General features: G+C 48.7%; 6 protein-coding genes across 6 annotated transcripts; all 6 read right to left on the bottom strand.

Moving 5' to 3' along the window:
* On the bottom strand, nt 1–1344 carry DFJ58DRAFT_809659 (uncharacterized protein; the record flags this gene model as incomplete). Its single annotated transcript, XM_041391363.1, has 3 exons — nt 1–459; nt 572–1238; nt 1295–1344. The coding sequence occupies 3 exons, from the start codon at nt 1342–1344 to the stop codon at nt 1–3; spliced, it is 1176 nt and encodes a 391-aa protein (XP_041239220.1).
* Nucleotides 1046–2691, bottom strand: DFJ58DRAFT_809656 (uncharacterized protein; the record flags this gene model as incomplete). The annotated part of the gene is made up of 4 exons (XM_041391362.1): nt 1046–1238; nt 1295–1507; nt 1635–2093; nt 2430–2691. The coding sequence occupies 3 exons, from the start codon at nt 2689–2691 to the stop codon at nt 1449–1451; spliced, it is 780 nt and encodes a 259-aa protein (XP_041239219.1). The 3' UTR covers nt 1046–1238; nt 1295–1448.
* A 69-nt stretch (nt 2692–2760) lies between these two features.
* DFJ58DRAFT_625718 (uncharacterized protein) lies at nt 2761–3187 on the bottom strand (the record flags this gene model as incomplete). Its single annotated transcript, XM_041381107.1, has 2 exons — nt 2761–3027; nt 3080–3187. Coding segments are annotated over 2 exons (375 nt in total), but the record flags the coding sequence as incomplete, so codon positions are not given.
* Nucleotides 3188–7005: 3818 nt separating this feature from the next.
* Nucleotides 7006–8030, bottom strand: DFJ58DRAFT_916610 (uncharacterized protein; the record flags this gene model as incomplete). The annotated part of the gene is made up of 6 exons (XM_041395487.1): nt 7006–7050; nt 7076–7267; nt 7332–7416; nt 7442–7539; nt 7616–7733; nt 7828–8030. 6 exons carry the CDS (start codon nt 8028–8030, stop codon nt 7006–7008), a joined length of 741 nt encoding a protein of 246 aa, XP_041239217.1.
* A 1010-nt stretch (nt 8031–9040) lies between these two features.
* On the bottom strand, nt 9041–11730 carry DFJ58DRAFT_748596 (uncharacterized protein; the record flags this gene model as incomplete). The annotated part of the gene is made up of 8 exons (XM_041387602.1): nt 9041–9246; nt 9303–9640; nt 9693–9785; nt 9808–10017; nt 10071–10406; nt 10462–10791; nt 10845–11154; nt 11237–11730. Coding segments are annotated over 8 exons (2112 nt in total). The 3' UTR covers nt 9041–9245.
* Nucleotides 11731–12225: 495 nt separating this feature from the next.
* On the bottom strand, nt 12226–13781 carry DFJ58DRAFT_732698 (uncharacterized protein; the record flags this gene model as incomplete). The annotated part of the gene is made up of 5 exons (XM_041386202.1): nt 12226–12491; nt 12547–13228; nt 13282–13421; nt 13491–13655; nt 13706–13781. The coding sequence occupies 5 exons, from the start codon at nt 13779–13781 to the stop codon at nt 12226–12228; spliced, it is 1329 nt and encodes a 442-aa protein (XP_041239215.1).
* Nucleotides 13782–13813: the final 32 nt, after the last annotated feature.

Below are 13813 nucleotides of genomic sequence, written 5' to 3'. Positions count from 1 at the left end.
CTAATAACCCAAGGCTTTACTGCTGACCAACTTCTCACGCATATCGCTGGCTACAGTCCTCAACTCTTTCATAGCAACGACGACACTCTCTCCCTCTCCCTGCTCTGAACCTCGTGCGTCAAGAACATCACCCACATAGTTAACGACCCTCCTGAGATCATCTTCCGACGCGATCTGCATATGCCTCTTCGTGCCTTCCACAAGGACGGGGAGGAACTCGAAACAGTGTTTGTCGTCAATTACAATTCCAGAGTCGGCACGGTACCATGCCATTATCATCATATCCCTCCACTGCTGCTCTGTGATAGCATCGAACGGCGTAATCGACAACTGTTCAGGTGCGATTCGGAGGAGGACGCCAGATAGGTAAAAGGGATGCAGCGAGGATGATTCGCAGTACTTTCCGACCATGCTAATGTACCGATCTATATGATGATCCCTAAACAAATGGGGGTGCCACTTAGAATCCCTCGCGAGGGTGAAGATCAGTTCGAGATAGCACAAGTCACGGTCATCATGGAAGAAGTGGTGAGGATCATCAGCGAGTGTTGCTGCCTGGTCGCGGACAAACCGTAGTCAGGATAGCGGGGGATAACTTGGTCAAAACCGTGTCCCGCAGCTTCGCATCAATGTCATCAATCGAGACGATTTCTTCTCGGACAAAGTGAGTAGCATGAAGAGCGGCATAACGCAAATGGACAGGCATGTTGCTGCCCATGCAGGCGATGAGGCTCTTGATGTATTGATGTTGTTTAGCAGGGCTGCAGCGCACTTTCATGACACCGAGTAGATAAAGGATGTCAAATGCTACCTCCTGGTCGTCAGAATAGATGTCGAGGTAGTAGTCCACCAGCCAGTCAAAGTCTTTTGGCGAGTGGGAATCGCCTATCTTGAAACTTGAATTCGAGTAATCCCACAAGTTGGCAGGGTCCCGAGACGCTTTGGCAGCGGTGAGCGTGAAGTGCAGTGCATTCTGCAGACCTTCCCAGGGATGATTGTGTTTGGATGATCTCGCTCGTAAATTAATATTCCTACACACGTCCAGGTTTCGCATGGTGTCGGGTGAAGGTTCATAGTGACTTTGAGCAAGCTCAAGGATCCGACAGATGATGTCGAGGAGGTTCCATGCCCGGCGTGTGACTCCTGTGATGTCTTTCTCGAGATCATCTCCATCCCACGCCCAGAGAATGCTTTGGAACCGCGTCAAAAGGGACTGTGTGACTTGAGGCAGAGCAGTACTACACAATATCTTTGTTAAACATAGCAGAAAGAGTAGCAAACGAGTAAAGAGCACCTTTTATTGATCCAAATTATGTCGTTCCTGTCAAACTGAACCCCGGCCATGACGCAAGCGAGAAAAATGCAGTTGGCCACGATTTGATTCGACGGAGAGGACGGAGAGGACGGAGAGGATATCAGTTTCGATATCACTGCTATGGCAAATTTTTCTACATATTCTTCCACTCGCCCGGTGACAAAGTGATAAGGAAGAACATGTAACAGCTGCCTAAGGACAGGAATGGAGTCAGTGTCTGGAATAAGGAAGGATACACTTTCTGGAGAACAAAAATTTAGAGTTGTGGTAACCACCACGCGATTGGCTATGTCGCTGTCCAACGCACCAGGTAACACACCATCATCTTGTCTCTCCCGGCTAAAAAAATTACTATGGCCAGGATGGGACTGAAGAACACATTCGTAGTACAGATGACTTAGAGCCATTGCACACGCTGAGACTTTCTCCTCCAATGACGATAAAATTTGCCCATCAAAGCCGACGCAGCTTGTGAAAATATCAGACACGTGATGCAGCATGATTGAGACGTCAAGATCTAGGGGCTTTTTGACCTGCGGAATAAAGCAGGCAGCCGCGAGAAATACTTCAGGATCCGTAGATGTCTCCAGTAGCCACTTGATGCTGCGTGCTTCGAGATCACTGGTGGGCATGTCCGGGTGGTCGGGGTAAGGGTGCATTTTTTCTCCATCAAAATATCCACAGCCTGGTTGAGCACTTGTGCCTCTGAATCTACATTGTTTGTTGAAGAGCACGGAACCAAAAAACGTAATCCATTGTGAAGCGCGGCAGATAACAGCTTAACAGAGCATCGTGTGAATGCGCTAGTGGCATGCACAGCGCCTGGGGAGTGAAATGAGCACTGGGTATCTTGTGTAAGAGGAGATAAGTACCTCACCTCTCAGTGCTTTAGACAATCGGGTCCACCTCGGTCTGAGGGTATCAAGCATTTGTTGCAGCACAGCTGACAAGAAACGGTCAAAACCAGTGCACACGTAATAAAATATAGTTCACCGTGCGCTGACGTCTTGAGCTGATGGAAATACCTGGAGGCTGGATCAAAGATCAGGCGCAAAACTTCTGCAATGCTAATTCAGACTGGAAACGACCACGTGAAATCACGAAATAATCTTACTGTCGATGCGCAACATGCGCAAAAGCGCCGACATTGGCGTCTGAAATGGACACGAAGAAGATATCGAACATGCCATAGCTGTCAGCGAATAGAACAGAAATCCAGAGATCATTGTGGCAATGATCACCCAAGCGATGCTGGGCTGCTCGTACCACATGTGGGCGCTGAGGGCGATCTCAAAGAGAAGAAGCGAAATCTGAAGCAAGACAGGAAAGGACTGCACGACAGCATCAAAATACCAAGTGTTGAGGCCGTCGAACATATCTTGTCTGTGCTTCCCTCGATCCTCCTGCGAGCCGCGACCATATCTCTTGGACTTGTAGTAGCCGAGCCACTGCTTGCCTAGTACGGCCCCGAATGCTGCCAGCAAGCTCATGGACAAGCTTGCGTATGCGATCATTTGGATCCTCACAACTGACGCAGTCGGCGACCACGCAGATGCTGGGTCTTCGGGCATAGAGCCCGCTGCAGTGAGGTTTCCGAGTCCGATATACACGAGTTGGGTGAGAAGGGCATTCGTGGTGTTGCTGGGGTCGGGACTGAGGTTGGACTCCATTGCGACAATGAAAGACGAGCTGACAGTGGAGAAAAGACCAGACTGATCGAACATCAATCTCAAAACGGATCGAAGATAAGCACGCTAAACCTACGAAGAGCAAGATACTCTCCATGTCTTTGGAGTATCGCTCGAGGGAGTCGCTGTCGTGTTCCTCTGCGACTCGTCCATACAACTCCCAGAAACGAGACCGATTGTCCTTGCCACTCTGAGCTTTAGGCACAATCGTGGAGTTCTGGAGAACTTCCAATACTTTCTTTATGGTATCTGCTCTGCGTGTAAAATGTCGTCAGCTGCAATCGCTCGGTATATTTGTCGCTCACAATTCGCCGAGATTTGGCTGGTCCTTCTCCGCCACAATCTTCTTTGGCTGACTGAGATAGTTCATGAGCCTGTTTAAAAACGCTATTGATAGGGACTTACGGTGCTAAATCGCTTTCCTGTTCGTGAGGTTCTGATGACTGGGAAGGCCCAGTGTTCGAGCTGCAGTTCTGGTGAAGAGTTGCACAGAAGCATCAGGGCAAAACCACTCACATCCCTGATGGTAGCTTCACCGCTGAAGGCCCACTATGTTTATTCTCCCTATCTTGCCGTTATACGAGCAACAGATGCCAGGAATCGGCCACTTACTCTGAATTGTCCGGGGGTCCTAGGTCACCCTGTTCTAGGGCAGACTTTTCATTGGTATGGTCCTGGGCCCCGTCAGTACTAGTAGATGTTTTTGACATGAGTGAGAGCTATAGGTATTTGGATGCAAAATACAAGCTGAGTGGAATTGGGAAGAGTCTGAGCGCACATAGATAAGCACTTGTGGTTGGGCGCCTGCAACCATCACAAACACGTTTTCATTGACGCTGAGGGTGTTCTTGAAGGTTGCCATCTTGGTGTAAATTCGATCGTAAGTTAAGCCAAGTTTAGATTCCTTATCGCCTTTGAAATTCAACACGGAGATTAACTTGGATATCCTGGAGTTCTACCCTTTCGCGTGAGTTCTGCCGAGGACCGGGCACAACCAGTTTTGCCGAACCGGTAGAGAGGAGCACACGACTTACTATCTGAGTTACATCAGCAGCATAGTCAGCCAATGAAAACTTGGTGTTTTGTTGGGGGGCGTTAGGTCAACGAAACCAGATTTTTACCCAAATCTATTTACAATAATATTGTGTATAATTTCTGAATGTCCAGTGTTCACTCGGACTCACACCGCATAGCAGTGCTGCCAGCGTGTCCCCATGTGCCATGCGACTCAAATCAAGCTCAACACACCCTCTCCCAATCACTAATGCAGTTCGAGGATTATATCCAAATGCATGTCGTGACGCGGGTGGTACCCAGAATAAGAGCTGACGATTGGGTCCAGTCTGACAGTCATATCTCTTGCACCAGAAACAATGCGAGTCCCATTCGGCGAGAACGAGACTGATTCGACCCAATCAGTGTACCCCTGCAAGGCTCACCAACTGAATGAGACCGAGGTAACTGAGTCAGTGTGCCCCAGCAAGGGTTCACCTATTGGCTGCCCAGTTCGCCGCATCCCACAGTCGTACAGTGTAATCATCTGATCCAGTCGCAATGCGAGTCCCATCCGGCGAGAACGAGACTGAGTTAACCGCACTGTTGTGCCCGCTGATCACAGTTTGTTTGAACAGCCGTCCAGTTGACATCACGTCCAGATGTCAGACGAAGAAAGTTAGGAAACCGTGCAGAAAACGTTCTGGAAAGTACAGAGTTGACGGGCAAGAATGGAAGTGCTGATATATAGAGATGAGGTGTGCTGTGCAAGATGATGCCGCCGAAGACTTGAATAAATCTTTACACGTCCATTGCAGCGGACGAGGCATCTTCGTATCCGGTGTGAACCTACAATTGCGACTGCGTGTGAGTATGTTATCTGACGCTCAATAACCATGTGCTCACCTTCAACCACCTGGCAATAAGCGGAAGGGCGGGAACTGCGCCGCCGAGTACATTGACAAGGCAGAGTACCTCGAGCCAAAAGAACAGTTGCTCATGGTCGAAGAATGATTTTATTTCTTTGGCGAGCTCTGGATCGAAGTCAATGGTTTGTACGTGTGTAGGCCAAAATCGACAGACATAGGATAGATGTGGGGGGTGCACTTTTCAACTCGTTCTCGTGACCCGGGATCTTCGGAGTTGGGGAGATAAGATGATTTTAAATCGCAGATATTGAAGCAAAGTTCATGTTCCATCACTTGAAGTGATGCGAAAGCAAGGTCGTGTTGTACTTTTGACAAGTCAATGAAAAAGTTTCTACTGTGTGATTGGTCCGTCAGGAAATCGCGGAAGGATGCATGAAGTGGTCGGAATATTGGGGTAGACTTGGATGAGTTGGTGGTACCGCTGAGGGATCGCATGTGTTCTACTATGACCTTCACTTTGCAACACTCGCTTTCATCTAGGAAATGGCTCCGCATGGCATTCAGGGAGTTCAAGGAGAGGGGTTCAACCGTGCCAAGGATTTGTCCCATCACAGAACGAAACGTCGCCAGCCGTGTTTGCTGAAACTCGGGGTTTGTATGTCTATCCTTTCGCGTGATCTTCGTCAGAACGAAGTCATACATATCGTACAACAAGTGCTCCCGTTCGACAGGATCGCGGCACACCATAACATTGAAAGACTGATTGGAAGATAAGCCAGCAGGGGGTTCTTCGATGGATTCGCAAGCAAGACGTGCCCACTCGAAAAGACCATCAGCTTTCTTGGCGAGGGCCGTAGAACTCTTTGCTCCCAAAATGCGAAAGCCCTTCCAGCTTCTTCGACACGTAAGCGTAAATATGGCGTTCCGCGACTTCTGGTGGAATGTCGTCCATGGAAATCCTTCGAATGTGTCGAGTGCTCGCAAACGCATTCTGAATGTCGCGAAGCGGGCGAGAGGTAACGATAAACCGGAAATTCTTTGGGAGCTCCGTGATCTGGGAAACAGCCGAGTTCTGAAGTTTACCAGAAAGGATGCGAAGAAGGTCGTATCGTGTCTTGGCCGTGCCAATCTCGTCCAGTGCGTCAATCACAATCACGACAGGGCCCACAGTTGACCCAGAGAGCTTCTGTAGTGGTTCCATCAGAAGTTTCTCCCATTGCTGGATGATGTCAGCTATAGTCTTTAGCGCACTGGCATGCTGAACTGTATCCGCCAACACTCGTCTCGCCCTCGAATCACGGTCAGCCAGGTCGCGCGCAATGATAGAAAATATCTTCCCATGGCGACGGTCGGCTTCTCGGTCTCGGTCGAAGCAATAACATGAACCAAGCCCTCCCGCATGACTGAACCACTTAGCAATTGTGTGGGCGATGGCTGACTTGCCCTTGCCTACAGGGCCAGATAGCCACAGTACGCGTGGAACGTCGTCTCCAGTGCTGTTGACCCAATCTGTGATCTGGGAGAGGATCTCCGTGCGCGTCCCTGGAAGGCATTGTTCCTGGTATCTAGCCCTGCGTTCGCTGCATAAGTTATACCACTGAGGTCCAGTAATTCACCTGAAGAGAAATGGATAGCTGTTGCGTCAGAAGCAAGTACAACCCTTACCTGCACGGTGGACATAGATAGCTACGTCCCGAGCAACTTGGTCCCGGAAGTTTTTCATGAGCGCATCCAACACGTCACCGTACCGTTGAATTTCATTATTTGTTTCAGTGAGAATATCTTTCCCGAGTCTCTTCCCTGTTACAATAGTAGAAGACGTGGAAAGTGCAACAGCTTGAAGACTTACAGAAGCTCTTGGTCTCTGCATAATCTCTGACGAAGCGGGCGCATCCAAGAGTCTGCTGAGAGATCTGTCCAAGGATACTGTGCATCGATGAAATCTGGCCGAGCGTCTCCTCTTGTATCATGAAGTCGTAAACTTGTCGACAAGACGATGTACTGCTTGGTCGCGATCCGATTGGGCGATGACCATCTACACCGATGGCTGCTCAGCATGAGATAGGAACGAGGGAGGGACGAAACGTACTTTTGATGCACGAGACAGCACGCCCAGTACAATCTTCGCATATGGATGTACCTACGGGATTAGTTCGGTTCCAACCAAAAGGAATGGTTTGTACATCTGCGAGCGTTCCGATAACGCTGACCAATATCCTGAGGGGTTGAAGATATGTATCCTGGAAATTATATGCAGCCTCGAGATCTGCTGATGCATTTTGGACGGTAGATGCTCCAGATGTCAGGTGTTCCGAAAGTGGCTTCATGAGTTTTACAGCCTCTTTGGCGTTCTGGAGTGCCGATTTGGGATCGGCGCCTTGTTCCGCACCAGGAGGAGCATCCTGAATCCGCGCAACCACCAGAATTTAGAGAGAGAGAGAGAACAGAAACTCAAAGGTGACCGACCTTCAAGTTGATATCCGGAATCGATGAGGCACCTTCACAATTAAAGTTCGGAAGAACAGGGTTACCAACTTGCGGCCGCAGGAATCTTTCGAGTGCTTTTGTACGATCACATGACCCCCACCCCAGGAAACTCGGGATCCACACAAATCTTTTTAGTTGCATTCTTAACCTTCCCTAGAAACCGACGAATCTTGCCACGGCGTCTGCACTGGATGAAGGACGTATCAGAATTTATGTTTCGAGTGAAATGACTCAAAGAGAAATGGTCCTCATCAGCGACATACCGAACTTTTACCAGTGGTTGCTTCACTGGATGCGCGGTTTTCGGGAGGATTTTGCCATGAGTTCCTTGATTGACTTGTGTTCATCCATCGTTTGAAATAGTTGATGTTGAGGATCAGTCTGAGCGAAGTAGGGTGCGACAAGTAGTTAGAGGAAAGGTGAGTCCCCGCTTCAGCGTTTAGGCAACAGGTAGGTGATACCTTTGGCCGCAAACCTCGAGGCAATATCATATTTGCTGCTGTATTGACTAGGCGCCTCGGAAAATGTTGCAAGGAAGTTGAAGGAACGGCTATCTTCAATATCCTCATGCCCTTCAACCTCGAGACTATGAAAAACGCCGTGCTGATTGCAGACTTGCCAGTGGCCTTGAAGCTTGAGGTCGAGAAAACTACTTTGAGGTTCACACTGACGTGTCATTCGTGCGAAGAGGAATCAATTTGGCCCAACTTGAATAAATGTGCTACATGTGTGTACATGGGTGTGATTAAGTGAGAAGTTTGGAGAAAGTTTTCGGGAGGCGCTGTGGGGTTTTACTTAGTCTAAGAGGAAAAGGTGAGCTGTGAGGGTGGGTGGGCCGCCTCGCCGTGTCTTGCAATTGGCTAATTTACACCCAGGGATGTGCGAAAATCCTGCTAAATGTGCCATAACACTTAAATGCTATTAATTGACCTGACGGCGAAGTATCAAGTAAATGACATCTAGTGGTGTATCTTTTGCCTCATTCGTCGTTGACAACAATGTCCGAATGTCGTGACGAGAGGCTCGTGTACCCTACCATGTGTAAATGCGCAAGTACAGCGCGTTGGACGTCCATATCAAGAGCGCTAGCATGCATTCTGAATTCCAACAATGCCGTGGAAAGAGCAAGAAGACGCCATACTGATGTTGAACGTTCGAACTGTGGGGTACGAAAACTGTTTACTCGGTGTGCACCTGAAAGCGCCAAGCGTTTCTGATTGTTTGAGAACGCGTCAGCCAAAGCACTAAAGGGACTCTGAGCGCCTTTAAGTTATGGCTCGGACGCAAATTGCTTCCGCGGGATCAAACGCTACCACTGGCAGTGCCTCCAACTGTGCTAGTCAGATCTTGATAGGGGGAAAACTGTGATTCCTCGTCGTATAGCCTGCTCCCTATGACTGAGGCCGAGGGGACCAAGTACCACCATTTCAGACGGACCAGGAGTTCAAGTTGAGATCTTGACAACGTTGAAGCCTCCCGGCCCTCAACCAACCTCAGGCTAGCGCATCAGGAAAACACCGAGACTCTTAGCGTACCTTAATGTTAACTTATTCGAGTGAAAAGAGGAACCAAGTAGGAATTCAGAGAACTGGCAGAAAGTTGAAAAAAGGCCACTCGCGCTCTGTTTCTTGACTTTTTTCTTATTGTTCGCAACTTGACAGGAATGAAATTGGCCTCTTAGAAAGCACCGCGCCGTCTATAAAAGTAGTAAAAGTGTGTAAAAATGCGTAGTGGAAGGAAGATTAAGTTGAACAAAGTACGAGTCATGCAACATGCGAGCGGAATGCAAAAGTCATTAAAAGTGATGGAAAGGGGAGAAAACTGATGCGAAAGCTGGTATAATGCAAGAACAGTAAGCCAGACAACAGAGCACGAAGATGACAAAAAGGTATCTCTATTGAAGGGAATATGAGTTGACGAGTTGGAGGACGGCTCATGATGCAAACTTACCAGAGAAAGGCGCGAGGGTCATTTTCGATGGATTCATCGTCATCGAGGAAACTCTCAAGCCCAGCCTGAGATTTCGACTTCTTGAGGACCTTCCAAGCCATCGAGGAAATAGTCTTGATTGCCTCGTCTCCCTTGGCCTGCACCGACTTCGAGAATGCAAGAGTTTGAGAGCCCCAGTTGCTGACAGAGAAGGCGTGAATCGTCCAAGTCTCCTTCCCGGTTGCCTTATTCAAGACCTTGGGTGCCCTCACCATTGACCTGCGCTGTGCAGGTCCTGCTGCAAGCACATCTTCAACATTTATATCATTATTGCTGATGAGAGTGAGTGCACGTTCTAACTGTAGGCATGACACAGCGTCAGACAAATCAGAAAGAAAAAACCCTACATACCGCTGCCGCGCAGATTGAGACAACACCAATGATGCCCTTTTCAACAAGAGCGCCGGTCTTGAGTTCTGGAACATCCACATGACCAATGGTGGCCTGAAGATGAGCAGGTACCGACAAGTTGAAGCATGAAGGGGGAGCGATAGATTGTTGCCTTATCCAGTGTTTCTGTATCCGCGTAAAGGAAAGCATACTTGGCGAGGAGATACTTGGCAAGTCCCTCCAAGTCCAGATCCTCGTCGTCTTCATTTCGGGCCAAAAAATCAATCACGATGGCGATAGCGGTGGAGCCAAAGTTGCTACGCCATTCCAAGAGACGCTGATTGGTCTACAATATGAACAGACTAAGCAGGGTGAAAGCGGCAATCAAAGGGCTCTTACAACTCCAAAAACAGATCCTTGAATTGTGGGCGTGTATTCAACCTCGGGATAGACAACTTTGAAAGTAGCTCGAATAGCAACTATGAGGGATTCGTCGTCAATGCTCCAAAGGTTTGGCTGGCCCCCTGCCCATAGGAATATGGTGGGAAGGAACGTCTTTGACCAGCGCAAGTCCTGACAAGGAGGAGGTAGATCAGTGTTGCGGTACGCTGACCGAGCCTTGCATCGTTCGACCCAAGGGTGATCGTCAGTTGAAGGAGTGTCGAGTGAGTCCACTTGCTCGGTCTTGATCTTCTTTGAAGGAGGTACCTTAATGTCAGTAGTTGTGACAAAGGTCTACACGAAAATATCAGCAAACTGGCGGCTACACAGTAAGTTAATAAAACAATACCGAAGATGTTGTCCGAGATCCCTTCTTCTTTACACCTGACCTTGAATCTTCCATACGCACATCTTCTGCTTCCTGTTTGATAGCAGGCCATTCGATTATACTGACAGAGTCATCCACATCAACCACATCAATGTCGTCGGTTATATCGACCACGTCTGACGAGTCCGAGTCCTCTGTGTCAGCATCTGCGAACATAACATCAGCATCCTCCCTCGCAAGCCTCCGCAATACATTGCTGTTGATGGGGGTGGTGAGGCGAGTTGGCTTTCTTGGCTGTGTTGGAGGTGGTGGAATATCCTCGATACTACTATCAGTCATCTGAATGATTGACTACCCGTGCGTAAAATGAATGTATGATCTCGAAAAAAAGCAGGATGACACACCTTAACCGGCATCCTTCCCCTTCTCATTGACTGAAATGCAGCCTCACGCTCCAGCGACTCATCAACCTCCACATCATCAAATCCACCAACCAGCGCGTCTTCAAGGTCATCCATGGTTGATTTTCCATGGACGACCTGCGATTTCACGGTAGTTGCTTGGGAAGCTGTTGTTGCGGTAGACTTGGAAAATATGGTCGAAGGAGGGGCAGAAGCTGGTTGAGAGCTGGAGTTTGATTGGGTGCGTTGCGGATCTGCTGTAACATTTGAAGACCAAGCGTTGACTCGTCCAGCGACTGTTGATTTTATGGACCTAAATTCCGAGGTCAAATTAAGAAAAAAAAGTGTTGATTCAGAAAGCAGTAACATGACCGCAGGTAAGTGGAAGAACTGACGGTGATGAAAACGATTCTTTCTCATCTCTAACACGTGGCATAAACTGATTTTCCCTTCTCAGCTTTAAATGTGCCGCATCAACAGCACCCTTGAGTGATCGCTTGGAAGCGACCTTCACATCTTTGATGCTTCGATAATCTCCGTCAATCTCCATTGTAAGTCCCTCCTGTCCCAACCTGTCTTCATCCTGCTTATCACCTAGCGCTCGTCCGGCTTCCTTCAGAGAAGCCGCCACTGGCTTCTTGACAGCACGCGGCCTAACTGCCTTCGGCTTCTTGTTAGTCATACTTGCCTGTGACTCCTCCATGGAGGCTTGAATCTTGGCAAGGCGCTCTATGCCTTGTACAGCGGCTGCTGCCTTTTCTTCCTGTTCTTCACGGAGCCGTTTGTCATCAGCAGCCTTCTCAGCTTTAGTACGTTGTTTTCGACTTGCATCGCGAACAATTTGACCAGGGTGCGTGTTAGCGTTTGATGGGCGAGTGGTGACAGGCATCAGGGATGGAAAAACGGAGTGACGCAACGGTGTTGGGGAGAAAGTCAAGGTTGGTTGAACTTTAGCAAATTTCAGACTCTTTATACGTGAATGCCGAAACAAACACCCAATTTCACAGGACTTTGCACTCGCGCAACAAGATACAACATCCTACTATGCTCTAGCGGCCATAAAAAATGCAGCAACACTATATCATCATTTTTTTCATCAACATCCTGCTCTTGACCTGCTTTATGCCACAAGGCCCACAACGACGTGACCCACCTGTTCATGGCAGGGTGATACTTAACCGTGTCTCATTATGCACAATACCTTTTGTAAGTTTGTTTCTGAGCTACAGACGTGAAGGTTCATGATGCTTAATGTCCTCAACAGCACATCCAGGCTAATGATACCAGGCACGATGCATCTGTGTTTCTAAAGATCGGGATCTCTCTTGTGATCTCTCAGAACATTGTAAATAGATCGAACATTGTAAATAGATCACTGTGTAAATTAAAAAATGCCATTCACGGCACCCCACTTTGAGAGGAATGTATCATGGAGATCCCGCCGCACAGCTGCCTGACGCTTTGCATATCCTCTGATACCTTCAACCTCTGCAAGCGCGAGCCCTGTGCGACGATCTGCTTGCGCATCCCACCATGCAGCATGCCACAAAAGGTATGCCGCGACACGCCTCATCTCCTCTCGAAGAAGTTGCACCTCCTCGACCCAACGCGTAGCTCGTGCACGAGACTTGCACCATTCAATTCTTAATGCTAGTAATAATTAGGTATCAGCAATTGCAAAATAATAAAAGAAAACATAACCTACATTCGTTGAGCACCATCTCCCCTTCAGGAGCGTCACTAGCTATGCCGCGTGCCTTCCATATCCAGGACAATGTACGGTTGCCAGACGATTGGCCTGGCTTGCCTTGTGACATCCCACGGATGTCGTCATTCTCCAGTTTTGAGAACTCCTCCTTCCATGTAGTGCGAGACAGAGCAGGGGAGAGATGTTCGAGTGCAGACCATGCTCTGCGATATCTTGCAGCAGCGATGGACACATTTGACTCAACTTTGTCAATGATAGCTGACGTGCGTGTGTTAGCTCGCTGGCCACGAATATGGGCATCTTTAAATTTGTAGAGATGTGCGCGTAGGCGCAGGTGACGTCGGAGCTCATCCAGCGCATCATATGCCTGGGCCCTGCGAAGCTCCCACTCATACTGGCACAGCGTGGCATCACATTGATGCACTGGGTCTGTTGCATCTCCGTAGATCTCGGAGGGAAGCCACAGTTCGATCTCGTGGGCCTTCTCTTCAGTGGAATGGGTCCTGCTTGTTGGCATATCCGATGCGCGAAGGCGAGCAACGACCGGCATGTACAAAAGTTGGACCTTGCTCCATTGTTCTATTTTGCGTCGTAAAATGTTGCTCCGTTCTTGAAGCTTCGTGCGCTGTAAGTCAGTTGGGTGCCCTCCCAGAAGCTCGATATCTCTTGCAAGCCGCACCTGCAAAAATAGCCTCAGTATATAAACGAAACTTCAACAATTGAAAGACTTACTGCTGATCCTCGATCTCCATTCCAGAGGAGATTAAACACGCTGCGCGAGACTTCCTCATGCAGTGAGTCATCCATACCATGCTCGAGGTTGTCAGCTTCTTGCTGAGAGAGACTGAGTCGTACAGCTGCTTGCGTTAGTGCTAGATGATAGTGAGTATTTCACATTCCTCCGACAATCTAGTAACGTACGTTTGCCTGTAAGTGCGAACAGATCTCTTGCAACGAATCCAATTCCCATCGTTCCACCGCCAGCCTCCATTCCGCCACCTGTTCGGGTCTCTCGTGTTGGAGTGTGTTGTCGAAGTCTTCAAAATCGCGTACATGCTGGTCGCGTTCAGGAACAGCGGCTTTGAGCTTTCGTGATAGACTGACACCTAAATACGAGTCAGATGTAGTTAACAAAGACGTATTGAACGATACTTACCCATATTTGTGACCTTCTTCCAATTAAAATCACCGAAATGGTCGTCCAGAGTATCGCGCCGTGATCCTGGACCCATCTCGCGAGTGCTCGTAGCAACTGGATTGATGT

Source organism: Suillus subalutaceus, assembly GCF_016647625.1.
Source record: "Suillus subalutaceus strain FC151 chromosome Unknown DFJ58scaffold_131, whole genome shotgun sequence".
Classification (NCBI taxonomy): domain Eukaryota; kingdom Fungi; phylum Basidiomycota; class Agaricomycetes; order Boletales; family Suillaceae; genus Suillus; species Suillus subalutaceus.
Note: the sequence above shows the minus strand (reverse complement) of the source record. Positions and strands in the feature narration are given on the sequence as shown.